A 27,967-nucleotide genomic window follows, 5' to 3' on the forward strand; every position below is an offset into this window, starting at 1 on the left:
GAAGAACAACGGTAAATAAAACAGTATTCAACACCTGCTTGGCCATTTGTCCTGTTTAGAGTTTTTTTTTTTTTTTTTAAGCCAGTGTATCCGTCAGCAGTGATCCTGCTCTCTGAAGGAGCAATTAGCACAGTAACAGGCCTCCCGATCAGCCGATAATAGCCCTGCGCTGTCTGGAGAGCTCAGCCCATGGCGGCCCATGATTTGACAGAGCAGGACGCTGATTTAATTAGGAGGCCATTTGCTCCATGTTCCGGTAGAGGATAACTGTGCAGCAGGAGGGTGTTTGATATCTGTATCAGTCAATACCTTCTCCTTGCCTTACACTGTACACTGAAAGAGACCTGCTGAGATTTATTTCTGGAAGACCCTTGTCAAGGCAAAGTTAATTTACCTCTTGTTGATTGGCTAAAAAGCTCAGAGGCTGCTTTGGTTGATTTGTTTTTTCTTCAATTGCTAAAATCTTGCAGTTGTCTTTCTGTTTGGAGCAGGTGCAAAGAAGACGTAAACTCCCATTAGATCAATCCAGGGAGATTTAGATCCTTGAGATCAGTTGTTTTGCCTTTGGCTCCTCCTCTGCAATAAGGGCTCAAAACGCACAACGTTGGACACACTTTGTTGAACTTCAGAAGAGACACCAGTTCAGCATCTGGTCGGCTTTTGTTCTCTCCCAGCAAAAATCAAGGTAGGATTGTTTTTACTTTACACTAATATAACCTTTGACTTTTTTTAAGTATTTTTCTGGCTGCATATAAAGTATTATCTTGCAGTACTATAAATATGTTAAATAGTTCTTCCTGATTAAAAAAAAAACAACAACTTATGTTTATACCAGTGTATTGTATTCTGCATTAAATACATTTAATATCAGCTCAGCTATGGCTTTTATTCTAACTATAAATACATATTACCTTATTTCTGAACCTCTGCAAAAGCTCAGTGTTTGACATTGATTTTCATCCTACGACTATCTGCAAATAAGACATGAACAATGTTCAACACATTGTTGATGACTGCACACAAACAAAGCGGATCAATGCAACCCACTTAGTCCAATTTAAACATAAATTATTAATCACACCTTGTTACTCTATAACCTCACAGAAACTTACTGTAAAGCAAAAAAATATCGAAAACAAATTAAAAATCTTGACGTCATATTTGATTATACTCTTTTTAAACCTCATAAAAAATGTTCCCTTGAAATTTTATCAGATATTTGCTAGAGCTTATCTGTTTCTGTTCAGGGCAGACTTTGAAGAATTATTTTATACCTCATTTCTGTTTCACAAATCTCTATCTGTATGTAGAAGTTGTTTTTTAAAGTGTTTCTAATAAGCTTTTATAATACAGCTACACATATTTACAGAGGCCGCACAGTGGTGCAGTGAGTAGCACTGTTCCAAGAGGGTTCCATGTTCGATTCCTGTTCGATTCTGCATGGAGTTTGCCTATTCTCCCTGTGCATGGATGGGTTCTCTCCAGGTACAACAGCTTCCTCCCACATTTTAACAAATGACCATTAGGTTAATTGGCTCCTCTATATTCTCATTAGGTGTGAGTGTGTGCTTGAATGTTTGTTTGTCCTGTTTGTCTCTGTGTTGCACTGTGCTAGACTGGCCATCTGTCCAGGGTGTACCCCGCCTCTCACCCAGCTGGAGATAGGCACCAGCACCCCTCGTGACCCCAGCAGTAATAAGCGTGAAGAAAAATGGATGGATGGAAGGCTTATTCACTGAACACGCTTTTATCACACAATGCATCCAGATCTTATAGGTCTTTAGGAATCCTCCTCCTTTTCGGATTCTCATATTAAGAACAAAACCTGCAGTAATGTAGCATTTCTGCTAAAGAAACTAACTGAACACCTACAGACAGCTGAGCAGCTGAAGGCCATAACCCTAAACTTCGAAAATGTATTGTGGCTGTCTTTTGCTTTATCCAGGACTAGGTTGCGGCATTCACTCGATGTGGAGGGGAAATGGCTCTACTCCCAAGCCTCTCACAGCCCCCTGAGCTCTTCACCCTATCTCTAAGGCGAGTGCCTTGCCACCCCTTATCTGGGATCTCTTTTAGTCTTGATCCAGATTTTATGACCATAGTTTAGGCTCGGAAGGTAAACCAACACAACAGATCAATGAACTCCAATTTTCAGATTTAGAACCATGGCCTTGGACTTGGGGGAGCTGATTCTCATCCTGGTCGAAATGTGATATTGCCTGGTAACATGGAGGCGGGACCTCACCCTGGAGCAAGGTCAGGAGTTATTTGATGATTGTTTGGTGGTGGGCTTCTTCCCTGCGGGACCTAGCCAGGGATGACTCAAGCTATTCCCCCAGTGGGCCCACCAACTGCAGGGGAGTTGGTGCTTAGAGGACTGCTATTTGTATTTAATATTTACACCATCAATCATTTACACCGTCAATGATTTACTGCATCATTAAAGGGATTAATTATTTCAGCCATCCTTATTTATTTTTTGGAAACTGTGGCTTAACAGTAAGTGTATGTTTTTTCACCATGAGCGGGAGTTTAAAAAAATGCCAGGTTCAAGTTGAAAGACCCCAGGTGAGGATTTAAACCTGGGACCTTTTCACTGCTGCTTGCTTCGTCTAAAACCATGGATGAATTTTGGAGGGTTAGATCTCAAACCAAGAATTTAAATTGTAATTTTATACTCTGAAAGTCAGAATAAAAGCATCAGACATCAGAAATTCAATATCTTTAATAAATATTTTAATTATTCCTAACTAAACTGGCTTTAACAAGTTCCTGATGCTACATAAACAAAGAAGCTACTCAGTATAAAACTACCCAAGCAGAACTTCAGCATCATTTTAAGAACAGTCTACCTTCAAAAAATGCTAATGTTTTGTACTAAAAGGTTCAGAAAATCATGCAGCTATGTAAAAGCTTGCTAGAAAAAAGTAGTGTCACTATAAAAAAGCATAAAAACAATGCAGAGGAAACTTCACAATGTATGAAAACGTCATTAAACAAAAGATCAGGCTCAAATCTGTCAAAGCTCTATTTGTCAGGATGGTTAATTCCTCTTGTTAGGTAGGCTACATTTTCACAAACAAGATGAATATATTATGAACATATGTTTACTCTCACAACCACATCATTAACACGTCATTGTAATGCATCAAGTCACTAAAATTAGGTGGAATTAAAAAAAACAGCTTAATTAAAATGAATTTAGCACAAAGTGAATTTTATCTTTCTTTGTCAGAATATTGGAATTTACATCTTTGTAGGAATCAGTATGATTACGTTTAATTTCTGTGCATATCCTCTCAAAACCCACCGGGTCACCAGCGGTTAAAATTAATAACTCAGAATGCATGAAAATTACACCAGTAAAATTTTTACAAATATAGACATGTTAGATATTGTTGGAAAGCTTAGATTCTCCACAATTCAACCACCAAGTTCATTTTATGGACACAGAAAGCACCAAAGCACAATTACCACAGATATAGCAACATGTCAAAATGTAAACATGACAAAACGGCAAAAACAAGCAAGCATGTCTTTATAACTGCTGTTCAAAACAGACCTATTATTTTCAAGAATAAAAAAACAACTTTGAGTCATGTTTGAAGTGATGCAGCTTGGGCTGTGTTTTACTCACTCGTTTTTTCATGTATATATTCACTGTCCACCAACTAGAAGGTGTTAGTTTTCAAATGTCTCATACATTTAATTTGAGCTTACAGTTCCTAAGTTAATGGCTTTTCCATTTGGGTATGCAAAATAGGTGAGAATTTCCCAAAATAAGGTGGATATCAAGAGGATAAACAAAAGCTATAATTATTAAAAGATGACTCAAACATCCAGGAGTTTGAGTCTGGAAATGTATAAAGTTTTAAATGAAATGTGTATTAATGTATGTACTATTTATCATGGAGTTTTCTGGTAAATTATTTTGTTTTCTGATGTTATGACCTCCAAGATGTTCCATGATCCTTTGAAGATGTTTCTTTTTCCCTTATGATAAAATATGTGTTGCAGGATGAATCGAGATGAGAAGATCAAGCCCCTGGATGTGGAACCTCTGTTCATGCGATTCCTTCGGACACTCAAACAAGTCCTCAAATTTGTTCTCCTCAGCTACACAGTGATATTTGGTGCTTTGCTTCTGGCCAGGTGGACCACTTACTTTATATTGGGAAAGTGAAAGGAGAAAAAAGAAGAATGGTCTTCTTTTTGGAGTTAGAGCTGAGACTGATTGAACCAGCCCTCCTGGGAGTCAATGTTTAATGCAGTTGCTAGAAAATAAGAGAAAGAGCCAAAAGGATTTGTGATATTTTCCTCCTCTATGTCTAATTTGGACTCTGTTTTGTGTGTTTTTTTTAAACTGGCCTTTACAGCTTCAACGTAATGTATGATTGTTAATGTTGAGATCACATTTGCAATTTATAATTCATGTATTGTATGACAGCTTCAATGGATGCTATTAAACATGTTTCTATGGTTGTGAATAGATATTTTATATGTTTCTAATAAATTTGTCTTTTTTTTTCTTTTTCAAATTAGGTCTTCAAAATGCAGCAACATCTAAGAGGTTGTTTCTGAAACCATAATACTTGTTAGAATCAAATGTGAAAATACTGAATTACAAAGAGGTTACAATAAAAGAAGCGACAGAGAAGCCTTTAAATGCAAAAGGTTACTGAACTTAAAATGTTTTCCTGACAATCTGTTGAAACGAATTGTTTCCATTGGTTTTTAAAACAGGGCTTCTAGAAATAACTTATTGATAAATCAACATCCTCACAACCCCACAGAGAAGTGGGTATGATGGATCGATGGGTAGAAGGAAGGACAGATGGAGGGACGGATGGATGGATGGTTCTGAAGTCCAACAATATATTTCAAGCCATGTAATGTCCTTCTTCTCCTACAAGCTTTATGGAGATGCTGCTTCTGCCCATATTATCAGTGGTACCAACACCAGCTTTAATGGCCATGTTGTTTTGTGCTCGGTTGGTCAGCAAATTTGCCGAACTTGCAGAGTTTTGTCATGAAGAATATGACAGACACCAGACGCAACAATGCAACCCTTTTAAACCAGATGGTTTTTCTTAGTATCTCAGCAAGGTGGATGATGGTCCAATCCAGGCTTCCTTTCCCATAGGAACAAGCTGTACTAAAAAACAAAACAGACCCAGTATTGAGGTCCATTAATTATCTCCTTAACAATCATAATGCTTTCAGTTTAAAGCATTCAATAAAACAAGAAATAGTATTGATTTCTGACTTTAATCTCAGGATTTAGATTAAAATCTCTGAATTGGGACTTTAATCTCTGAATTCTAACTTTATTTTAGCAAGTCTCTCCTCTCCACTGTCACTCCATGCATGCTCAGTGTGAGGGATTTCTGTTTCTGTTTTCCTTAGATACAAAACTTTGAAACAATCTAATTGTATGACCTGGTTAAACTAAAGCACCTTGAGATTATATGTTTTGTGAATTGGTGCTATATAAGTAATCCTAATTGTGACTTTAATCTCAGAATTTTTACAAATTCTCACTTTTGTCACAGAATTCTGACCTTAATCTCTAAAGTATTCTTATAAAATTATGACTACTTATAATATTCCTACCTTATCATATTGTCAATCCTGGGATTTGGCGATAGATTGCTCAGTAATTTAACATTTGATTGAGATTTAAAGTAAGAATTCTAAGATTAAGGTCAAAATTCAAAGAATAAAATCAGAATTCAGTAGCCTTTTTGTGTCCCAATTCCTTTTCTATTGAAGTCAATAACATAATTTGAATTTTCTTATTTTTATTTTTTGGTACAAATACGAAACAGAGGGTCTATTTTTTGTCCCTCGTCACTCTGTTCAAGGAACACCTATATTTATCAGTTTAAAGAATCTAAACCCAAGTTTTAAAGAGCTGCAGAAAAAAATTACATCTTCAGGTTAGTAGGCCATGCTGTTTTAATGTCTGATGATTTTATAAGGTAAGCAACATTTAGTGTTTTCTGATCTAAATAAAAAATTGAGAGAATGATGAAAGTAATATTTTGAGCAAAAAATGCATTAAGTGGGTCTGGTATGTAACCATGGAGTATTTGTGATGCATCAAAGGCATTACTTCCCTCTATATGCCCCAACCTTGAGCGTTTATTATATTCATATGATTGTTATAAAGGAAAACTAGTTTTAATGCATCAAACTGTGTGTTTCTTTTTTTTTTTTGGCAAAGTATTAAATAGTAGTGTGGGATTTCTATTTTTTTTATTTTATTTTGTGGATTTCTTTATTTTGTGAGATGATGCTGCTTCAGTAAAATTCCTATTCTCTGCAGCTGCATTAAAAAGTTTGCATACCGGTCAACAGAAGTGTTCACACGTTGTGCATCATAAGAACTAAACTCCAATGAAATCACTATATATTTTAATACAATCTGACGATACACATTCAATTAAAAACAATACGTTTTATTCCCAGATTATAGCTGATAAACTTCATTCTGCAGTTAATATAATTGGAAGTTCCAAGTATATCTAATGAAGTCGAATTCAGTGAACTAAACTTTACAAGAGTTTAACGGTTCGAGCGTGTGCAGAAGGTTAGTTCGATTTTGTTAACGGCATAGTTTACAAGGGCGGGGATTATTAATAATGTTGTTTAAATAAGAATGTCTTGTGAACTTTTTGTTATAAACAATTAAAATTGTAACAAAACCATTATTAGTTGCATTTTGGAAATTCTGCCAAGAGTGGGGCATCCTTTGCTAAGGCTTTGATTTAAAATGAGTGGGGTGCAGTCTGCTTACTAATTCCTGCCGAGCACGGCTCGCGTAGCGCCATTTTAAAAGTGTAAAGCTTGGAGGAGGTAGATGCGAGGGAAATCTTGAAGTGAAGTACAAAGTCTTCAAACCAGTACTATACGCTGTGCGTTGTTTTTTCTTGTTAAAACAAAGGGGAGAAAAGTAGCTTCGCGTTTACAGTACCCTCCAGACTGAGGGCATTTGGAGTTATTAACAGCCTCATACCTCCACTGCTGCTCGGTCAGAACTAGCCCAACCGACCCGGGTCAGCAGCACTGCTTCAGTACAGGGCCTGAACCTGCTACGGAGAGCCCATTCCCTCACCATGGCAGGTAAAAGAAAACTGTCAGAACGTACGTATGAGCCATTCTTACTAATCATCATGCTTATTCGCACATATGCTGCTTTAATGTCCATCTGTTGTGGTAAACCATAGCAGGAAGCTAACTAGCAAGCTAGGCTAGTGCGAGATCCCGTGTGATTCCTAACAGCTTCAAAGTGAGCTAACCACACATATCCCAACTTCTTGTCTAGGATGATATTGCCTCTGCACTTTTGGTGTTCAGTTTGTGCCAAGTCATAAACGACCTTGTTGTCGTGGTGCCTTGTATTAGCTTCTAGCTGTTCAGGATGTGTTTCCTATGGCGTTGCTGTGTCAAAACTTGTGTTGGTGCTGTGTGCAGGGCCCGGTGGTGGAAGCGGTGATGTGCAGTGGTGCTTCTCTCAAGTTAAAGGAGCGATGGATGACGATGTGGCTGAAGGTAAGCACTTTAGTGTCTCATTTATTTAAAATTATGCTTCCAGTTTGTCTCCCTGCACTTACATGTGGGCCCATTTTTACCCCCATTTCCTGCCATCACATTGCAATCCTGTAACATACATATTTCCTGAAGGTTATTATAATAACACAAGCAACGTATTTCATACAAAAAAATGCAATCAAACTATTTCTTCTAAGTCTTTTTTATTCTTCGTAGAGTAACTCCGATCTAACATTTATGCTCTGGTTGCACAGATGTGCCTAATATTTATACTTGCATGCATATATGTTACTTTTCTTTCAAACTATGGTATTACATCTTTAAAAGGCGCTTTTTTCCTACTAATCCACAATCTATGGAGATTGTAGTAGTATTACAAATATAACAAAAGGTAATTGTTGGTATAGCTGCACTCCTGTGTCCTGAGTATGTGTCTTTTCAATAAGTGGGGAGATTAATGATCATAAACAATCTTTGATGTAACAGTTTAACATTTATACTTGGATTTACAAAATGTTGAAGAAGGATAGTTATGTTTCCTTCAAAGGGACACTTTCTTAAGGTCTAGTAGTTACAGACGTCCATGATCCCTTTAATCTGTTTGTCCAAGAGATCCAGATGCAAATTAGATTTAAAATTATTTACTACTGTTTGCGTGTTTTTTTTTTTCATGCTTTGCCCTCTTACTTTATAGCCAAGCAGATTTTAATCTTTTCAATGTAGGTTTAGCTACTTTTGTCCTTTCTCATCCCCTTTAATGCATACAGAAAAGAACTGTTTATATATGTGTGTGTTCAGTACTTAGCTAACAAAGAAGCAATAGTTGTTTATGGTAAGCCGTTACTGAAAGCAAGAACATGTGAGAGCTTCTCCTTGTGTCAATGCATGACAGCTTTTACTGCACAGACACTACAGTCGTAGGTATTTAAACCCTGCAAAGATTCGTCTCCTTCTGCCAGCCCCTTTTTGTTGTACACAATGCTTTGCACGGAGTCGGGTCGTATCTGGCACTTAGTGCGCTGCACTGGAACAACACTTATTGTCTTCATTAAGGGTTTCTCAGATATGCTAGTGCCAGCCTGTAAATGGATATTAATAGTTTCATCACTGAACTTTAAAAAGCCGTTATTCTAAAATGCTCCATGCATGAATGGGAAATCAAATTTTTTTTTTCCAGTTGTGTTCACTGATATATAGATAAATTACACTTAAGTGCGTCAATGCTGCACTTTTATGTTGTGTCTTCATGCTTGATTTAGTTTTTACCATCATAGTTGATAAAAAATACTCTACTGTTGAGTAATTTTATACAGTTTAGTTTTAGTAAGAAAATAAAGAAATTAAGAAAGAGCTGGCTTAAAAAATAAAATCAATTACATTGCAGTTTTGTTTGTGTCTAATTATTGTGACTACCTCTACAGCTGACATCATCTCTACTGTTGAATTCAATCACACTGGCGAGCTCCTTGCTACTGGGGACAAAGGAGGTCGTGTTGTCATCTTTCAGCAGGAACCAGAGGTATGTGGTTCATTTATAGTCACCAACAAAGGTATTCTTCCTCCTTGAACTTTTTTGCAGTTCCTCTTTACAACCACAACTGTAAAAAGGCCTCCTTTGAAGTTTACATCAACCCAAATTAGTGCATATTTGTTAAGCAGAAGCCAAAATGAAGAAATTCTGAAAGTTGTGTGAATTTTCAAGTGAAGTCAGTATATTTCTTCAGTGTTTTGGGGTAATCTACCTGTTTTGCCCATTTAGGTATTGACATTTCTGTGTTTTTTTTTTTTTTTTTAGAGAAACCTTTGAAAAATGGTTTAGTTGGACTCAAAACCTCTTGATTAAATGTTGGTCTAAACTTTTGCTTGGTCACTTAAACTCATAGTAGTTGTTATCATAGATTAATTCACAAATCCTTTAGCCCTAGTATTAAAAATCTATACATAAAATGTGCCATTAAAAAGTATCAAACCAAAGATGAACAATAAAATCACAAAATAATACGGATAAATATTTGAAAACTCAGAATGTATTAAAAATATGACATAGTTGCACAAATTTTAAGGCCTATACTCCCTTTTAAATATTTTTTTTTTTTTTTTTTAAACACAATTGTGTAGAACTGAACTTTTCCATGGTTTCGTTGCAAAATCAAAGCAACTATCTTTTTAACAGTCTAAGAATGTGTACTGTGGGAGTAGAGGGTTTAACGCTGCATTGACCTGTCCGTCTTAGTTTTTCAAACAACTATAACCAGAAACTGATGAAAAGTATTTCTACAGGATCATGTTGCCAAAGTTTCTTTACAATAGAGAACACATGTTTTATTTTAAGTATGGTGACAGTCTTCAACTCACTAATTTGTCCTCCTGAGTTGTGGATCTTTTTGGCTCCTCCAGAGGCACCAAAAGTCAGCTGGCCTGTTTGCATTTTTGTTTCACTTGCTTGGCCTTTTGTGTTATGTTCCTTCCGCAGGTCTAAATGTTCAAATTTTTTTCAGTAATCAGATTTTTTTGTGTAGTTTTTACTAAGCTAAACATTACTTTTGCAAGTGTTTCCTATCTCTGACTCTAACGTGAACTGTTTTTGACTCCAAGCTGTCCCATATGCACCACAGAACAATAATATGATTTATTTAGAATTTTAGGATGTTGGTGCCAACTTTTTATTTATATACGTCAAGTTTTCTTGATTCCTGAGGCAGGACGCTATTTGCAATCCATTGTATTGCATTGCAACAGGGACCGATTAGCACAGGCCGGGTTGCCTCTTGGGCATTACAAAGTGTTGTGTTTACAGGATTGTACAGAAACTATGACCTTGCATTACATCCTTCATACATATGGTTCCTGTATGATCCTTCCACTCTGGCCTGATGGAAGTTGGGCTCCATTATGAATGAGTTCTAACATTTTGCTGTACCTCCACTGAGCTCTGCACATTCCAGCAATCGTTGTATTTGTATTATCTTAAAATATAAACAAAGGGACTCTGTTAACTAGTCTGAGTTCTAGTGGTTATTGGTTGAACTAGATAGTTAACATGGCTGAATCAGATTTTTAATCATACAAATTATGCAATGCTTTGTGTTTCTTTCCCTGATGCCTCCACAGTGTGATGTCATGTAAAAAATGTCAAGGTTGTAAAAACTTTTCCAAGACAGATCAATGGCAGAAACATCTTTCAAAGTCAGAATTTTATTTTTAGCAAATATAAACGAGACACAACAACAAAAATTTTGTATTTAATACATTTGTTTTCCCTCATGACACTTTTTTGTCTGTCATGTAGAGCAAAAACCAGCCACAGTGCAGAGGAGAATACAATGTTTATAGCACCTTCCAGAGCCATGAGCCTGAGTTCGACTACCTGAAAAGTCTTGAAATTGAAGAGAAGATCAACAAGATTCGATGGTTACCTCAGAAGAATGCAGCACAGTTCCTTCTGTCCACAAATGGTTAGTAAATCACTTGATTTCTGAATAATTGAAATTGCCTTAGACAGGATCTTGTGATGTTTTCTGTTCTTTTATTCCAGACATGCTAATATTTGCACATTATTCTTTGATATCTGCTCTTTCTTGGCAGATAAAACAATCAAGCTGTGGAAAATTAGTGAGCGTGACAAGAGACCAGAGGGCTACAATTTGAAGGAAGAAGATGGGCGATACAGAGATCCCAACACTGTCACAACACTACGGGTGTGTAGGAGCTGCTCTGTTACATTTCACATAAAAGAAAAAAAAATGTTTCCCTTGCACTAAGGTCACATGTGTATTCCAGGTACCGGTGTTAAGGCCCATGGACCTGATGGTGGAAGCCAGCCCCAGACGGGTGTTTGCAAATGCTCACACTTACCACATCAACTCCATATCAGTCAACAGTGATCATGAGACCTATCTGTCTGCAGACGACCTGCGGATAAACCTCTGGCATCTGGAGATAACTGATCGCAGCTTTAGTATCCTTTTGGTTTCTTCATCCTGGTTGCTGTAACCTAAATAAGCAGCAAGGAATCATTGTCCAACCCTGTCCCCAATGAAATGACATCTAAAACGATTCATACTTAAACGAAGCCCTACTTCTGCTCCTTACTTGACTTCTTACTTTAAAGATTATACAATTTAATGCATAATGCATTTTTCAGCAGCTCTTCTAAACAGCTAAAGATGTGAGTTGTTTGATTGAAATGGTGTGGAAAGAGCCTATAAGACAGTTATAGGCGTACATTCAGTAAAATATTGCTTTGGAACTAAAGAGTTTTAATTTGTTAATCAAATTAAAACTAGTTGTTTTCTTGTGCTGTTTTTCCAACCCATATAAAAGGCGCTTACCTTGCCTGTGACGCTGATTCTCTATTTGGGTGCCGCCTACTTTATGATGTCGCCTTTGACCAGCTGCAGCATCTGCATTATGCCGCTTCTGACGAAACAAATTATTGCTGTCAGCATTATAAGAGCGAAAGTCTTCTCTTTCTTCCTCACATCAGAGTCCTGCACCGGGTCGGGTAGCCGTATAAAACGTATATCCACGGGTATATATATGAACAAAATGCAGGTATCAAAGAGTTACAGCATCAATGAAACCTATTTATATTTTCTTATTTATGAACTCTAAATCTTAAAAAAACAACTTGATTCAAGAATATCCAGATAACAGTATATGAAGGCAAGCCTTCTTATTTCGGCCTATTTCCAGCTGTTAATCTGTAAGCACTGGATGTGAGGCAATGTTCGTTTCTGCCTCTATTATTATAAACGACTCTGTGTACACATTGGATCATGTGTCTGGTTGCACCTTATTATTTATGGTCCGTGCAGTCCCAGGCGGGTCTTAAATGGGGATACTTGCGGATAAATGGTCGGATCTCAGTTCTGAACTCTGTTTGTGGGCGGATGCAATTTAGTTTTGGTTAAATTCATGAGGATTACTCAGAATTGCACAAATCAAGTGGAATACCACTTTGTGCACTACTTTGATAACAAATGGCATTATGACATAGTTGAAAGCTCAAAGTTAAGCTGCTTGATAAAGGCCCTTTAGTCCTCAACATTATAAACACCCTTTAATCAGGTCCTTAATTTAATCTGGACATCCACAAAGGCAATAAATAAACTGGTTCTTTTGAGACTCTATATATTTGGATATTTCAGTTTAATAATTTGAACTTTTTTTTTTTTTTTTTTTTTTTTACAAGCTGGAAAAAAACAGGTGATAATGGACTTGTATACTTTATATCACCACCAGGAGTCACCATTCAACATAAAATGCCCAGACAGTTGCTGAAGTAGTTAAAAAGCTTAACAATTTGATTTTCTTTCCAGCCATTGTTTTGGGCCTTAACCTCTGCTTTTCAGATATTGTTGACATTAAGCCGGCCAATATGGAGGAGCTGACAGAGGTTATCACGGCAGCAGAGTTCCACCCCGACCAGTGTAACACTTTTGTTTACAGCAGCAGCAAAGGAACCATCCGTCTGTGTGACATGAGGGCATCGGCACTGTGTGACCAGCATGCTAAACGTAAGTCACTTACAGTGGCTACATCTGCTGGACAATAAGGTGGTTATATTATACTGGGTTCAAAAACTGTGCCTTTTTTTTTCTTAGCCTAAAATTGGTAAAATAGAATAAAAAGGTTGCAAGAAATAGTCTCAACTTATTAGAAATGAATGTATAAACTGTAAACATCTTGCAGAGCCGTCCCTCACCCATTGCCAGGTTTGGACCAGCATAACTGATTGGAGGTTTTTATAACTACATATCATGAACAATAATACGATAACTTTTTGGCTTGTTTGCTGAACTAACTTTAATCTGTAAGATTTGGTGTCCTACATCAAAGAGCGTAAAATGTTTTATCTTCCTGTAATAGATTATAGATGTTTGGTTCTGTTGCCATTTTTTTTAGTATGGCAACATAGTGGATAAAAATGAAATGTTGTCTATAAGATGCATTTTCACAAGAGATAACCTCACATGTGACACATTTAAAAATCTGTATGCTTTTAAAATCACTACCAAATATTCAAGTAGTAAATAAACAAAGAGCTCCTCCAAACTTATTTTAAATATTGATTATCGGATCTTTGTTTTATCCAGTTGTTGCTCTAACATGAAACCATGCTGTTTAGAAAAGATAAATCCTCTTAACATGCATTCCTTTTTTTTTTTTTTAACCAAAGTGTTTGAGGAGCCAGAAGATCCGAACAACCGCTCATTCTTTTCTGAGATCATCTCTTCCATCTCTGATGTCAAGTTCAGCCACAGTGGACGCTACATGATGACGCGAGACTATCTGTCCGTCAAAATATGGGATCTGAACATGGAAACTCGGCCAGTGGAGACGTATCAGGTTTGTCCCTGGAAGTGTTTTTTGGTCAAGATGCACCGATCCAGAAATGTATGCTTTACAGTCATTGTAAAAAATGGTTTCACTGATTAAAAAGAGACATAATTTGGTGTTGGGAATTTTAATAGCAATTAGTATTTTATGTATTTCTGGATATTTATCAACCCAGTGATAAATGGTAAATAGTCTGTACTTATATAGCACTTTGTCAGGTCAGAAGACTAGACCAAAGCGCTTTACACCACATTCAGTCATTCACCCATTCATGCACACACTCACACACTGATGGTGGCAAACTACATTGTAGCCATAGCTGTCCTGGGGCTCATTGACAGAAGTGAGGCTGCCGTACACTGGCGCCATGTGTATATAGTATAATCCAATAACATTCTCTAGGAAACAATGATTATTATCTTGACTGTTGTTTCCATTTTCTTTTTTCCTTCTCCTGTTTAGTAAACCCTTTCCTGTTTAAATGGTCATCTCGGGCATCATTTAAACAAACCGTTCTTTGTTGGCAGAACCATTTAGTGTTTTGATAGAATCTATTATTAGAAAAAAAAAATCCATTTCCAACCAGCTGATTTCAGCCTTACTCTTGAGGTCTTGAGGTCTTTGAGGTCTGTAAACCTCAAACGGAGCCAAATTCATCCTCTAACCGACTTCTCTGTTTATCTCTACCAGATCACTTATTTTTTTTTTATTTTTTTTTTTTTTATTGAAACCAAACACCTATGTGTCGTTTTCAGGTTTGCTTCACTGAATTAGAACTAATCACGGTTCTGTTTTACCAGGTGCATGAATATCTCAGGAGTAAGTTGTGTTCACTTTATGAGAACGACTGCATTTTCGACAAGTTCGAATGCTGCTGGAATGGAAATGACAGGTTAGTATCAGTTTTCAATGAACTTGACAGCAGACATGGCATGATGTGAAGGATTACAAATGCAATCTGTATTGAGACGGCTTCTAAAAAGCTGATCATGACTGATTTTTATTATTTTTTTCCCACAGTGTTGTTATGACTGGTTCCTACAACAACTTCTTCAGGATGTTTGACAGGGACTACCGACAAGACGTGACCTTTGAGGCGTCGCGGGAAAACAGCAAGCCGCGATCGGTTCTGAAGCCTCGCAAAATAAGCACAGGTGGGAAGCGTAAAAAGGATGAGATCAGTGTAGACAGTCTGGACTTTAACAAGAAGATCCTCCACACGGCCTGGCATCCGCTGGACAACATCATTGCCGTGGCAACTACCAACAATCTGTACATATTCCAGGATAAGATGAACTAAAGTTTGTTAACCCTTTCAGATCACGGTTTCTTCTTAAACCCTTTTGCTCTCAGAAAAAAATATATCTAAATCCGTCTTAAGCCAAGCCCCTAGAAATTGATCAAATCTGTCCTTATAATATTGTGAGAAGACTTATTTTGTAAATGGTACCATACACCCAGCCATCAGTCTGCTGTTAGTTTCCTCCATTAGGAGCAATCCATCCTCCTGAGCTTCCATTTGTAACTCCACTACATCCCAAACCAAAGGGAAAACATACCTTTTTATCACTTTTTGTGCCATATTGACTTGATTAAGTTATCTGTTATCGCTACTAGTTTGTTGTGGCTTTAATGTTTCTCTGTGTTTGTCCCAAAATTCATTTTTGTACTGCCCTGATAGATTAATACAAGCTGTCAACACCTTTTATTTGTTGAATGAGTTTCAAGTTGCCAAGTTTTTTCCCGTCTTTCCTGATGTACTGTATGATTGTACTGTTAACGGACTAAGCAAACCATTTTTATGTTTAGCTAATTCATTAAAATCTTTGGAGAAATGATATCAAAGCTAACAAAGTAAAAAAAAAAAATTAACTTCACTGCAGCTGCTTGTTTACATTCATCTCCCTTCTGTATGAAAATCTGGCTGTGATTTTACATTCTTATAACCTCTATTTCCAGAGTTTTGACCTTTTTTTTTCCCTGAGGTTTAGGATACACGAGTCTGTCTTAAAGTCTTCTGTCATTCAGGGTTAATGTTAATCAGTCTAATGCAAGCGTACCCATATCAGTGACAGGGAGAGCCATAAGATGTCGTTGATATTTTTATTCACTCAGGTTATGGGGCAGCACTAGAGAAAAAAATGCGTGTAAAACCAAAATGTATGACAGGTTTTCCTACAGAAGTATGTTTTATCACTGTATTTCTGCTGTGGTTGAGTTTATAGTAAATGGAAGTTGTTGAACTCTTCCCTTTCTATGTGTGTCTGTTTGTGGTACTGCTTGGCTTTACATCACTTTACCCGTGCCAGGTTACATGTGCCTGTCTGAGCATCCTTCCTCATTTTTATTTATATTGTATAGGTAGGAGACACTTTAGCTCTTGGCTACCTAAAACTAGAAGGTTTGGTGGAGATGGATCAATGTTGCTTTTCCTAGCCGGCATTGGCTGCTCCAACCTGCTGAGACGGTTTTTGGTTAACTTTTAAACACAAATTCCCCAAGGGAGTATACATAAAATAGGAGCTACGTGCTGCTGTAACAGAAAATGAAGTTTGTCACAGTACTTTCTGCTGGTTGATGCATTGCTTAGACAGAAAATGGTGGGAATTCTGAGTTTTGATGTGTTCGGGGTCTGCCTCTTTACTTTGTTGACCTCCCTATCACCACCCGAGCCAATTGAAAGAAAGAATTGGATTGATGGAATCTCTGATGTCATTATTTTATTTTGAGATTGGAGGAGAAAAAGCTGCAAATGATTATGGGTATCACTCTAGCTTATTTTATGCTATCTGATGCGTTCCTCTAAAGGTAAATATAACTAATAAAAACCCAAGTCTAACTGTTGGTTACCTTGTATTGTCAAAGTAATTGAAGTCTCATATTACCATAATTTGCCTGGTTAGACGATGGCTGATCATGCCAAAGTGTCCTGTTTTTACACACAGTGAAGTGCCCCTGATCCAGCGGTTCAGGTTCACCCTTTGCTGTTTTGTGGGCAACCACTATAAACTCAGGACAGAACCTGTGTTAAAGGCCTCAATGATCCCACGTGCCCTATTTGTATTCTCATGTGGTCTCTGGCACCAAAACTTTGTGCTGCGTCTAGTTTATCTAAAATAGATGCGCTGTTGCAGTAAAAACAAAACTTATTACTTGCATCTAGATTTTATTTGTAGAATGTTTTGTACTATACCTGATCAATGAAGAAGAATCCCTATAGCTGATTTATTTTTTTATGAATTAAGACAATATTACAGTCTGATCACTGTAGTTTCTTGACCTATCTTCCTCAGGCTGACTACATGATGGGTCTTTTCAAAGTCAGGTTTCCCTTTGCTTTTTGGTCAGTATAGCGGGTAGATGAATCAAAGGTTTGCATCAGGTTTATGCAGGGTTGGGATTTACGGGTTTCAGTACCTCCTACCTGATGAGCACTATACTGTACTTTTGCCAATTAAGTTGTTTTCTATCTAATTTATTTAGAAGATTCAGTGTTAGAATTTGAGTTAATGTAAAACCTATTTGGTTTATGTGCCATGGGTTTGCTTGATGGATAATTTTTTTTTTTTGGCTTAGAATAACAAAACCCCCTGTCTTTTTCTTCATTGAAGGCTAGCCAGATCAGCTGACTACTTTTAAGTGATGTTTGTTGATCTATGCGACACTTGTGGCTCTTCTTTTATTCAAAATAATCTGTGAAGCACTTCATGTGCAGCTTGTTATCGGAGCAAAGGGTCACCGGTTGAAATTTAGGGTTGATGTGTTACCTATTCTGGCTCACCGTCATATTTAGTAGAAAACATCTGTGAACTGTAAAAATGTAATGAAGAAGATAAAGGTTATCTTTTCCACTTCGTAAAATATGTCTTGTAAACGAGCCACTGAGACTACGTCTACTGGATCATATTTGTGAAAGTGTCGCTCCTTTTTCAGTATGATTATTAACTACTGTTGAGTTCCAGTCTCTCAGGGTTCTGGGTCGTTTCTTTTGATGGTGAGATAAGTTTCTAGTATTTTTATGTTGTTGAAACTTTTTTTTTTGTAATGCTAAACTTTTTTTTTTGTCTGCTGTTTTCCTGGATAAATGAATCTTTTCTATTGCAACTATTTTCTTCCATTTATTGAGAAAATCAGCATCTTGTTTCACAATAAAATGAATTAAAATGTACTACTAACAATAAAAAATTTTTTTTTTTGCAATTTAAAAACAAAAAGATTTTTATAACTCTTGCTAAATTCTCTTCATACCAGCTCTCATTCGAAGCGATGGTGTCAACAAAATGGAAGTTCACAAGACCCCTGCTCCCTTTTTGTAGGATTATGAATAAATAAGAGTATAATCAGCTACACTGATTAACCTTCTTGGTTCACCCAGTAGACTGCTCAGGGGAATCTTTTGCTGCTTTCTCCCAAAATTGTTATTTTCAAGGAAATGAACTTTCAGAATTGAAACAATGTTCACATTTTGCTCTGTCTTACACTCTTTCCCACATAGCTATAAAAAAACAACAACCCAGGGTTAAGTAGATTGCCCAATTTGCATATTAAAGTGAAAGATTTTGTCCTCTTTACAGAGCATTAATACATGTCTGTGTCATGAGAATGGTAAAGAAAATGCACTGTTTTTCTGTGTATTACATCTACTTTTTGTTATTTTAAAGGGGACAAGGAGTTTGGGTGATCTGTTTGGGAATAACTACAGAGGGTTCACTGTACAGCATTGTTTGTAAAATGGAATAAGGTACAGTTTAGATATGTAATAAAGGATTTCACATTTGAATTCATAATTAAATTACTGTACTACTGTATTGTTACTGTTTGGAATTTATTTTGGGTTAAATCACAACTTCCATAATCATCTTCAATTAAGTAAATACTGGTTTTAGGACCATGACCCACAAGGATATTCATTATAGTAATATCGTACACCTCTCTAGATCAGTGGTTACGATTAATTTGATAGAAATGTATGTGATAACTGCATAGAAAGTAGCACATGTGGAGATTGACGTTTGTACAAATTATCTGCAGATTAGCAGAAACTCATATTAAGCTGAGAGGCATCCCTGAACATCAATTTTCAAATCATGACAAGATTTTTTTTCCAAAGATAAATGTTTTTGTACAAGCATATCGCACACATTTACCAAAAAAATACAATACATTTGACTTGTAGGAAAATTCTTTAACTATATACTGTGGAGGATCAACTCTGCCATATTTGACAATAAATACAGAAATAAATGCTCTATAAATAAATAAGCATACAATTAATTGCCCCCCGAAATACAATAAACCAATAAATATAGGTAGAAATGTAATTATACACTGAGACATAAATGTATTTATCTCTTTTAATTAGCTTCTTTATTTATTCGCCTTTGTAATAATTACCTTATTTATTGTCACCTATAATCTTCAACTTTATTATTTTTTAAGTATTTATGTGCATGATATATTTTCAGACTCTCCTCTCCTCCTGTAGATTCGACGATGCAGTAAAATGCTAACCAACCAATGGGCAGAAGTTGACCCTCTAAGACACAGCCCTTCCTCATTTACATCATGAGGCAGAAATGCAAAAAATGACAGGCAGAAATAACGTTGAAGAAATAAATAGGGTGAAAAAAAATACAAAGGAAGAATATAACAGACAAAAATATTATCATATGCACATAAATAAATACTTTAAAAAATAAGTAATAAAGTTGATTATATGTTTTTATTTCTACCTAGATTTATTTGTTTATTGTATTTTGGGGGCAATTAATTATATGCTTATTTATTTATTTTTGCATTTTTAAATATGGCAGAGTTGGTCCTCCATAATATACATTCAGTCTTTCGAGTAAACAAATGAAGAGGGGGCGGTCTCATTGATCCAGAGACTGTCGTTGAATTATCTATGCTGCGCATGCGCAGACCCGTGTTTAGCGTCAGAACTATAGTCAACAAACATGTCTACCGCTCCTGCTCCCCAAAACAATAACGAAGATCCCGGACTTCAAGGTAGGTCGTCATCATTTCTGGTACGTGTCTCCTTAATACATCCCGCTTTGTATTATTAATTAAAATGCGCAAATGTCTGAAAATATAGTTGTACGGGTTTTATGTTAAAAGTTATATTCGTGGTGGGAGTTCCTTGTCTTCTGGTAGGGATGAATAACGTGTTGCTTACGTCACGGCGAAATAGTCCAACCATGGCTCAGAACGCAGGTGATTGACAACTTAAGCAGCCAATCGGGTTAAGAGGTCTGGGCTGGGTTTAGCTTTAGCCAACATGAAGACAAGTTGGGAAACAAAAGGCCAATGTGATTGAATATTGTCTCTGGCCCTCCTCAAATGTCCACAAATAGATGCTAGCTTTTTGATCTCGACATGTAAACATCCGCTTATTCAAAAGACAGTTTCATGGCAACATAAGTACCACATGAAGAGTGGTCGCATTCTGTCTGCTTAAAAAACACACGCATGTAAATATGCCACTGGGTATTTTAGGCTTGAATGGACTCTGCTCTGTGTGTCAGGAGAGAAAGCTTAGCTGTGTGTATTGAAATGCAGCCGGAGCAGCGACACATCTCCGCAGATTGGCTCACAATGCTCACCACAGTTATGCAAGACCCCAGGAGAGCAGTGATGTCAAACTGGTCAGATGCGCCGTCGACTCAGCAGCATGTTTTTAATTTACGGTTGGCTCAAAGGGAGAGAGAGGCACCTGATGCCATCACAAGGTCGAGACGTTGTATAGAGTGCAGGCCTCAACAGATTACATAACTTTGCGGGGCAGTGGCACAACGACCTCCTACGGAAGAGGATTAGGGCCACTGAAAAAATAAAAAAAAGTTAACAGATATTTTAATATTATTTCAGTTTAATATGTCAGAAAAAAGTCAGAATTCTGTCTTTAATCTCAGAATTCTGACTGTAATCTCAGATTTCTGACTTTTCTTCTAAGAATTCTGACTTTTTTTCTCAGAATTCTGAGAGTAAAGTCAGAAAGCCCTAATCCTCTTCCATACACACCTCTCCCTTCATGGTGCCCATCTACATTAAGATCCAAAATTCTGAGATTAAAATCAGAAATCTGAGAAAAAAAGTCAGAATTCTGAGAAAAAGTCAGAATTCTGAGAAAAAAGTCGGAAATCTGACTTTTTTCTCATATTAAACTGAAATAAAATAAAAAAATCAGTTAACTTTTTTTTTCAGTGGCGCTAATCCTCTTCCATAACCTCCATACATGCTGCAACGGTTCCTGTTTATTCGGATGAATTGGCAGTTTTTATTTTCTTTCAACCAGTGCATCTGAATAAATGAGAATTTTTTTTAAATCTAAAAGTGTTTAATTTCTTTTTAATAAAGCAAAATGTCATATGGTCTTCAAATGGTAGTTTTCAAACAAAACTTTCCTTTCAGAAATTTTGTTAAAGTAAAGCTCTATGTTTACACCTTGAAACTTTCTCTCTCTGGTTCTTTTTCCTGAAAAGAGATCACTTGGGACAAACTCTTTAAATAACACTTCATTATGTGTGCGTATTAAATAACCATGAGACATGACAACAGATTTTGATAGCAATTGTAATCTTACTCAGACCGGAGAAGTTGCTTTAAAGCTACAGTGTGTAATAATTACAGGGATATACAGTCAGAAATGTAATATATTATACATAACTATGTTATTTATCATCATCTACGAGCTCAGCCTCTTAACCTTAATATTTGCGTTGCCTTAGAATTCGTTATTTATAATTACATAGGAGCGGGTCTCGCAGCCATGGAGGCAGACATCTTTGCGCTACGGCAGCGCAGAGCCAACAAACTAGCGATTGCGAGATCGCCCATTACGCTCGAAAGTAACTACGGCAAGTTGAGAGAGATGAACTGAGACGGTACTGAACACACAGACTAATGAAATACTATCTGTAAAATTATCTATGTAAACAAACCTCATCACTTGAGAAGGTAGGTGATGCCGTTGTGGAAGACATTTTGTCCCGTAACGCTCGCCGTACTGTTGGGGGGGAGAAGCGGTGGGGGGGAGATGTTCATGTTGCTGCGGTCTGCAGTCTGGACATTAGATGTCGCTGAAAATTACACACTGTAGCTTTAAGTTACAGAAGGCAGCTGCTTACCAACCGGGCTCACTTCTCATGAGGCAGCCACGATTCACAGTTTGAGAAGCATTTTATACAACATTCTGCCACATTATGACATTATTACATCATACACGTTAGCAGATGAGGACACATCCATGGCTCCAGCCTTATAAAAATATTACACTATATCTTAGATCAAGCACACCGCTCTCTTTCCATACATAATAAAGATGGTAACTGTATATCCGGACAGAGGAACTGTCCTAAATAGAAGAACATTAATTCTGACATACAGCAGGCAGGTAATATTAGGGTGTAATAAACTCACACATCATCAATCATAATTATCCTAACAAAATTCTCCATTCAGAAATTAGAAATATAACATACGCTTACATTTTAGGAAAAAATCTCCAAGAACCGACCTATGTCATACATGTGCCAAGTTAAGCAGGGAAATAAAATCTGCTTCCCCATAAATTTGTCAGTAGAACTCCAGTATAGATGGTTGTGATGAATGTTGTGTAATTCATACTGGACCAAAGACACTTTTCAACAATGGTGAGTGGATAGTGAAGAAAAACCCATTCAAAAGTTTAGGAGGCGTCACAGGAAGTGACTTTCACGAGTCCTTCCTGAGCCAAACATAACATCAAAAGCATATTACCTCTTGAAAAAAAGGATTGCTCTGCAGTCCTCTTTTCAGTTAAAGGTATTTTTTCCTTTAATTTTGACTCCAGACTCCGAGGGAAGAGTGAAGAGGTACCTAACCAAAGATCCGGGGATAAAATTTCCACAGTCCTTGTTGAGTTGAGAATCCATGCTATGTCCCAGTGTGCTTGTGAACCTCTGCTTGAATGCAGCCCTGACTGAGCAGCGAGGTTCTTTAACCAAAGCCTTTTATGGCTTGCCTTCCTTGTGAAGAGTGTCCATCACTGCCTGCTGGGCAACCGTCAAGTCAGCAACCTTCTAGATCTTAAATTGGCCTTTTAATTCAGATCACCAAATATAGTTCTGATTTATTGAGGTTTACATGTAGATCAAACCTTTTCATGTAAAGGATAGCACTAGTGCTTGTTTTTATTTAAGCCCAATAAAGTAATTTTCTCTTTATTTTTGGTACATTTATTTCTGTTTATAAGGCTCCTGGGTAGAGCTGGAGCTGAATGGTAATCCAGGGGCAGAGCGCAGGCAGAGCAGTCTGCTTACAGCACCTGCTGAAGACCAAATCAACGCAAATGCAGGCTTGAGTCAAAGTGTCCAGCCTTTAGACGAGGTTGAAAGTGATGAAACCCTAATCGGAGGACTGGAGCATGTGCCATCATCATCTTCTATTCATAATGGAGACATGGAAAAAATACTTCTGGATGCCCAGCACGAGTCCAGCCCTAGTAACTCATCCTGTGAGAGGTAGGCCACATATGTTCTTTACCTTTGTGGGGAAAGTCACACTTTTGAATGAATGAAATATAAAGAGTGAGAATGAATGAATAGTAGTTGTATTGCATAAAGTGTTACATTGTTTTTATTCTAACCAATGCATTGACAGTCCACACAGACCACCAAGTCCTGGGCAGGATGACGGCCAGATAATGTTTGATGTGGAGATGTCCAGCCCAAGAGGAAGTCAGGTAAAAGCACTTTGACTCAGCTAAAGCAATAATGATCCTCAAAGTTTTTCACATTTTCAAATATTAAAACAACAGCGTTGAATGCATTTTATGTGATAGAGCATTCAAAGGTTGGTGGGAAATATAAAAGCTTTGTGGTTTTTTTTTTCCCCATTAAAAAAACAAAACCCAAACTTACTAAGATTACAAGAAATAAATTAGATCATTAGGTTAACTGGGTCATTTTTTTCTTCTGTTTCCTCCCACAAACCTATAAAAGACATTTCAGTAAACCGGTTACACAAAGTTATCTTTATGTATGTGTGAATTCAATTCAGTGAGGGGTTTTATGGGAAGGCAGGTAAAGCATTAACTTCATCTTTTATCATGACTGTAATTGATTAGATGAGAGTGAAAAATCTATTTTTTCCAACTCTTAACTGTACCATAAAAATGGTTTTGTATGAATGGAAGATTTTCTTTGGCCAAAATCCCTGAATTTACGCTTAAATTATTAAAATACAAAAAAGAGTGTTACAGGGAGGCAGGGAATAGGTCTGCCTCACCTCTTGTGTCGTTATCTCACATTAAGTGAATGGTATAGGAATTTTGAATTTTTGTCCATTACAGTCTCTTTTATTTGGTAACCTGCAAGTTTGATTTCACATGGCAAAAAAACACATCTATGTTCCATAATCTGTCCTTTATATGTAATAAATATGAGTGAGATTTTTAATGTTTCTAATCTGCCATAAATTCAGAGAGAAAAAGGAGAGGTTTAGGCAAAAAAGTACTGTGCCTCACCAATAGGGGGCAGTGCTAACCCCAAATCTGTTTTCTGTGTAACATACACTATATTGCCAAAAGTATTTGCTCACCTGCCTTGACTCACATATGAGCTTAAGTGACATCCCGTTCCTAATCCATAGGGTTCAATATGACGTCGGTCCACCCTTTGCAGCTAGAACAGCTTCAACTCTTCTGGGAAGGCTGTCCACAAGGTTTAGGAGTGTGTTTATGGGAATTTTTGACCATTCTTCCAGAAGCGCATTTGTGAGGTCGCACACTGATGTTGGACGAGAAGGCCTGGCTCTCAGTCTCCGCTCTAATTCATCCCAAAGGTGTTCTATCGGGTTGAGGTCAGGACTCTGTGCAGGCCAGTCAAGTTCATCCACACCAGACTCTGTCATCCATGTCTTTATGGACCTTGCTTTGTGCACTGGTGCACAGTCATGTTGGAAGAGGAAGGGGCCAGCTCCAAACTGTTCCCACAAAGTTGGGAGCATGAAATTGTCCAAAATGTCTTGGTATGCTGAAGCATTCAGAGTTCCTTTCACTGGAACTAAGGGGCCAAGCCCAGCTCCTGAAAAACAACCTCACACCATAATCCCCCCTCCACCAAACTTTACACTTGGCACAATGCAGTCAGACAAGTACCGTTCTCCTGGCAACCGCCAAACCCAGACCCGTCCATCAGATTGCCAGATGGAGAAGCGCGATTCGTCACTCCAGAGAACGCGTCTCCACTGCTCTAGAGTCCAGTGGCGGCGTGCTTTACACCACCGCATCCGACGCTTTGCATTGCACTTGGTGATGTATGGCTTGGATGCAGCTGCTCGACCATGGAAACCCATTCCATGAAGCTCTCTGCGCACTGTTCTTGAGCTAATCTGAAGGCCACATGAAGTTTGGAGGTCTGTAGTGATTGACTCTGCAGAAAGTTGGCGACCTCTTCGCACTATGCGCGTCAGCATCCGCTGACCCCGCTCCGTCAGTTTACGTGGCCTACCACTTCGTGGCTGAGTTGCTGTCGTTCCCAAACACTTCCATTTTCTTATAATACAGCTGACAGTTGACTGTGGAATATTTAGGAGCGAGGAAATTTCACGACTGGATTTGTTGCACAGGTGGCATCCTATCACAGTTCCACGCTGGAATTCACTGAGCTCCTGAGAGCGACCCATTCTTTCACAAATGTTTGTAAAAACAGTCTGCATGCCTAGGTGCTTGAATTTATACACCTGTGGCCATGGAAGTGATTGGAACACCTGATTCCAATAATTTGGATGGGTGAGCAAATACTTTTGGCAATATAGTGTATATGTAGTCCAAAATACTGGTAGCTGTATTTTCTGTTATTTTAAAGCTGTTATTCTGAAAATTATTGAGTAAAAATGTAAGAAAGTTTTTGATTTTTTTAATTGGAAAAGTGTATCAACCTCTACAATTCTTTGTTACCGTTATGTCAAATTTAAATATATTAAAAATATAATTTAGTATGAAAACTTACACACCTTCTATACAATAAACAGACTGTAGCAGTTTCTGTTTGTTTTTCACATATTTTTGCCTTTATATTTCTAGTCAGAGGATGATCCTTCAGACAAGGACAGAGAGGAGGACATTCTGATGAACAAAGCAGTTGATTGGGTGGCCAACTGGTCCAGTAGGCCTGAAAACATCCCACCAAAGTTAGTAGACCGCCAACGTCCTAATCAGTAGCCTTCAGTATATTTTCCTCTGCATCGGAAGGAGTGCTAACTGGTTGCTTGTTTGTTTTTCACAGGGAGTTCCACTTTAGACATCCCAGACGCTCGGTTTCTTTGAGTATGAGGAAGAGGGGCGTCATGAAGAAAGGTGGAATCTTCTCTGCTGACTTTCTAAAAGTTTTCATCCCTTCCCTGCTCATCTCACACATGCTGGCTCTTGGACTTGGGTACGTTTGAACACCTGTTTCTGGTTTAAAAGTATTTTAACCCACTTTTCCTGTATTGCTCATTTTTTTCCTAAAGGTTTCCTGTTTTTATGAGTGGTTCTCACAATGAAAACAATGTAATTGTAATGTCCATTATTTTAAACAAAGGGATTAGAAAATATAATTTACAATGACCATTGATTGAAAAAATACATTTAAATCAAATGAAACAGACCTTATATTAATTAGGATGATGTCATTTTAGTTATTCTCCAAGTATTTTCTATGTTTTAATCAAAGGCTGTTCAATTTGCTGATTTTATTTTAGGGTGTACATTGGGAAAAGAATCGCTGCAGCAGCCACCAGCTCCTACTGAACCTGAAAATGAAGCAGTGCCTGGGTGTTTCCATGTCTCCAAGCCTCCCAAACGTCTCCTGTAGTCAAGCTCTCACTCTCTGTATCTGTCCTACACCCACATCCTTCTCTTCCAGTCTGCATTAACCGGTGTAACACTGTAGATGTAGTCATACTGAGTACGTGGTTGCACTCCAAAAGATTTTGACATGATGGGGAATACCATATATGCAAGCCATCGACTGGAATCAAGCTGAAAAATACCAGGAATTTTGTGTCAGTTGTCAAGTTAAAGTTTCCTTTTGTGTCTTATGTTAAAGCATATGAAATGTGTCCTTTTTCTTAAGAAATATTTTTTTTTTCAGGTATTCTGAAAATGATAAATTATGAAATAACTAAGTTGCTGTGTGATTACAATATAAAAAAACACTGACAACGAGGAACGAGGGAGACATTTAATATCCTGGGAGTTTTTGGATCTTAAGGCCCATTTCCACAAGATAAAGACCACCCTACAGGATCTCTTGATTGATGGCGAATATGAAAAATCTATTTTTGAAGTATGATATTGCTTTACTAGGCTTCTCAGGCATCATACGCTCTAGGATTTCTCTTTACATACTGCAAAATGTTCCTATAATTGGAGGATTCTGCACCTCTGTTAGCAGTTTCAGCTTAAGATAAAAGAATAAAAAACAGGGATCTGATCAGCATATCGGCAGAATGAAATTATGCGTTGCAGGGGCTTTTCTATACAGAGTGCTGGCCACCACTGAGAGTCCAATAATGCACATTCATTTTAACCTGTCTCAGCACTTTGGCTGCATATCTTAGCAAGTCCTGTCAGAAAGCATCATGTGCCCAAAATTTACAATCAGTATTTATTACTCTTCACTCTAACCTGGTTTCACCATTTTTTTGAGCCATTAAGTTTAGTTTTTCTTTAAATGAGGTGTGATTATCATGAAAAGATATTAATCCTTCAATATGTGACTACTTGCACGTTTTTCTCCTCCGCATTAAATATAATGCCAGGACATTTAATTGATTGATACAATAAAACCCTCTGCATTTAAACTATAGCCTGGAAAATGTGCACTTTCACTCAGCCTTATATGCACAGTTTGGAGGTGTGTGCGCCTCTTCAGAGCAGGGAACCCTTTTGCATAGTGAGCAGTTTTCTTGAAACATATCCAGCTTTTCTTTTATTTGTATGCTGTCACCAATCTGCAGACTCTCATAATTCATCAAACATAGTAGGGACTGCTCTGAATTCTTAATGCTAGCTTAAGGATCTTTCCAAGATATTTTGGTGACC

The 27,967-nt window shown here is 37.4% G+C and overlaps 2 protein-coding genes and 1 long non-coding RNA gene across 4 annotated transcripts; all 3 read left to right on the forward strand.

The window, feature by feature from the left end:
* The first annotated feature begins 245 nt into the window (after window positions 1-245).
* Window positions 246-4,489, forward strand: LOC119783923. The gene is made up of 2 exons (XR_005280876.1): window positions 246-685; window positions 4,018-4,489. It is a non-coding gene; the product is annotated as an uncharacterized LOC119783923 (long non-coding RNA).
* Window positions 4,490-6,816: 2,327 nt separating this feature from the next.
* Window positions 6,817-16,144, forward strand: ppp2r2aa (protein phosphatase 2, regulatory subunit B, alpha a). 2 transcript variants are annotated; one of them, XM_038285663.1, is made up of 10 exons: window positions 6,817-7,146; window positions 7,477-7,554; window positions 8,976-9,073; window positions 10,844-11,009; window positions 11,140-11,252; window positions 11,335-11,512; window positions 12,909-13,073; window positions 13,736-13,905; window positions 14,697-14,788; window positions 14,917-16,144. In XM_038285663.1, the coding sequence occupies exons 1-10, from the start codon at window positions 7,119-7,121 to the stop codon at window positions 15,194-15,196; spliced, it is 1,368 nt and encodes a 455-aa protein (XP_038141591.1). In that variant the 5' UTR covers window positions 6,817-7,118; the 3' UTR covers window positions 15,197-16,144. The 2 variants fall into 2 exon arrangements, with proteins under 2 accessions (XP_038141591.1, XP_038141592.1); XM_038285664.1 differs by having other exon boundaries at window positions 6,817-7,125.
* Window positions 16,145-19,796: 3,652 nt separating this feature from the next.
* Window positions 19,797-27,731, forward strand: bnip3la (BCL2 interacting protein 3 like a). Its single transcript, XM_038285735.1, has 6 exons — window positions 19,797-19,905; window positions 23,132-23,399; window positions 23,539-23,620; window positions 25,964-26,070; window positions 26,166-26,315; window positions 26,623-27,731. Exons 1-6 carry the CDS (start codon window positions 19,854-19,856, stop codon window positions 26,669-26,671), a joined length of 708 nt encoding a protein of 235 aa, XP_038141663.1. The 5' UTR covers window positions 19,797-19,853; the 3' UTR covers window positions 26,672-27,731.
* The last annotated feature ends 236 nt before the right edge of the window (window positions 27,732-27,967 follow it).

The sequence above is a fragment of the Cyprinodon tularosa genome, unplaced genomic scaffold (genome assembly GCF_016077235.1).
Source record: "Cyprinodon tularosa strain WSP-4 unplaced genomic scaffold, ASM1607723v1 ctg214, whole genome shotgun sequence".
Lineage (NCBI taxonomy): Eukaryota > Metazoa > Chordata > Actinopteri > Cyprinodontiformes > Cyprinodontidae > Cyprinodon > Cyprinodon tularosa.

Bases quoted from the DNA above. Each gene is read 5' to 3' on its own strand.
- ppp2r2aa (XM_038285663.1), top strand. From the start codon at position 7,119: ATGGCAGGTAAAAGAAAACTGTCAGAAC. The intron at 9,074-10,843 runs GTATGTGGTTCA...TCTGTCATGTAG, and splicing joins TCTTTCAGCAGGAACCAGAG to AGCAAAAACCAGCCACAGTG. The intron at 13,906-14,696 runs GTTTGTCCCTGG...CTGTTTTACCAG, and splicing joins GGCCAGTGGAGACGTATCAG to GTGCATGAATATCTCAGGAG.
- bnip3la (XM_038285735.1), top strand. From the start codon at position 19,854: ATGTCTACCGCTCCTGCTCCCCAAAACAATAACGAAGATCCCGGACTT. The intron at 19,906-23,131 runs GTAGGTCGTCAT...TCTGTTTATAAG, and splicing joins CGAAGATCCCGGACTTCAAG to GCTCCTGGGTAGAGCTGGAG. The intron at 23,400-23,538 runs GTAGGCCACATA...ATGCATTGACAG, and splicing joins AGTAACTCATCCTGTGAGAG to TCCACACAGACCACCAAGTC.